The sequence below is a fragment of the Lactuca virosa genome, chromosome 9, assembly GCF_052849685.1.
Source record: "Lactuca virosa cultivar CGN04683 chromosome 9, Lactuca_virosa_CGN04683_v6, whole genome shotgun sequence".
Taxonomy (NCBI): Eukaryota; Viridiplantae; Streptophyta; class Magnoliopsida; order Asterales; family Asteraceae; genus Lactuca; species Lactuca virosa.
The window spans coordinates 221,043,080-221,044,437 of NC_136434.1; the positions used below are offsets into that span (position 1 = coordinate 221,043,080).

The window sequence follows — 1,358 nt, forward strand, 5'->3', positions numbered from 1 at the left end:
ATCATATGGTTGGTTTTATTTCATTCTAACCTCTATAAATGGATCCATGATGGTGTTGTTTTGTTATGAGATAAAAATAAGCTTGTTATTTTAAAGTCTTCCGTTGCCAATTTTTATGAAAAAACAAACTTTTATTTCATATCAAACCTAACAGCTAGATCCTTGAAGTTGATCAAATAGATCATCAATTCTTGGAAGCGAGTAACGATTCTTGATCGTTAATTTGTTTAGCTCCCTATAATGGATACACATTCGAAAGGACCCGTCATTTTTTTAACAAACAAGATTGGTGCTCACTAAGGTGAAAAGTTTGGTCTGATAAAGCCTTTGTCAAGAAGTTCTTGTAGTTGGCTAGATAGTTCTTGCAATTCAGATGGAGCCAACCGATAAGGAGATTTCGCTACTGGTGCTGTTTCTGAAATGAAGTCAATTCGGAATTCAACTTGTCGAACGGGTGGTATTCCAGGTAGATCTTCAGGAAACACATCTGGGTAGTCACATACTTGAGGTATGTCATTGATTTCTTTCGTTTTTCTTTTCTTATCTACAATGTGAGCCAAGAATGTGCTACATTTCTTATGTAGATATTTCTGGGTCTTGGTGCAAGAAATTACTTTGAGGTTCTTCCCAGACTTATCACCATAGATAATCAGGGCTTTGCCGTTAGGTAAGGGTAATCGTATGGCTTTTTCATAACATAGGATTTCGGCGTGATGTAAAGATAACCAATCCATGCCAATTATGACATCAAAATTACCAATAGACATTGGCATGAGGTTGACGTCAAAAGGTAGTTATTTAGAGTTAATAGACAATTTTCTAGAATTTCATGTGTTCTCTCGGTTTGACCATTAGCGATTTCTACTTCATAGATTTCTTTTAATTCGCTAGACTCATGACTTAACAATTTTCTAAACGTTGGGATTATAAAACTTCTATCAACTCCAGAGTCGAAGAGTATAGTAGCATATATATTATCTATGAGAAAGGTACCAGATACCACTGAAGGGTCCTGGATAGCTTCCCTGCTTCCGATTATGAATGCCCTGCCACGACCTAAACCTCCTTGACTTCTTAACTTTGGACATCCCCTCCTGTAGTGTCCAATCTCACCACACTCAAAACATGTTCTTCCTCCACCATAGTCTATTCAAGTATTTGTTCTCTGATTTACTATTGTAGGTATTATACCCCTGCAGAAATTGGCGGTGTGCCCTTCTTTTTGCACTTCATGTAAACAAAACAGTCACTTGGGTGCTGATGGTTACACTGACTGCACCATGGAAATTTTCCATCATTCTTCCTTGGTTGTATGGGTAGTGCTGTTGTGGCTACATAATTAGTTGCCACATTTTGTC

General features: G+C 37.4%; 1 protein-coding gene across 1 annotated transcript; it reads right to left on the reverse strand.

The window, feature by feature from the left end:
- Positions 1-296: 296 nt before the first annotated feature.
- On the reverse strand, positions 297-767 carry LOC145140333 (uncharacterized). The gene has a single exon (XM_079073855.1). It carries the CDS (start codon positions 765-767, stop codon positions 297-299), a length of 471 nt encoding a protein of 156 aa, XP_078929981.1.
- Between the last annotated feature and the right edge of the window lie 591 nt (positions 768-1,358).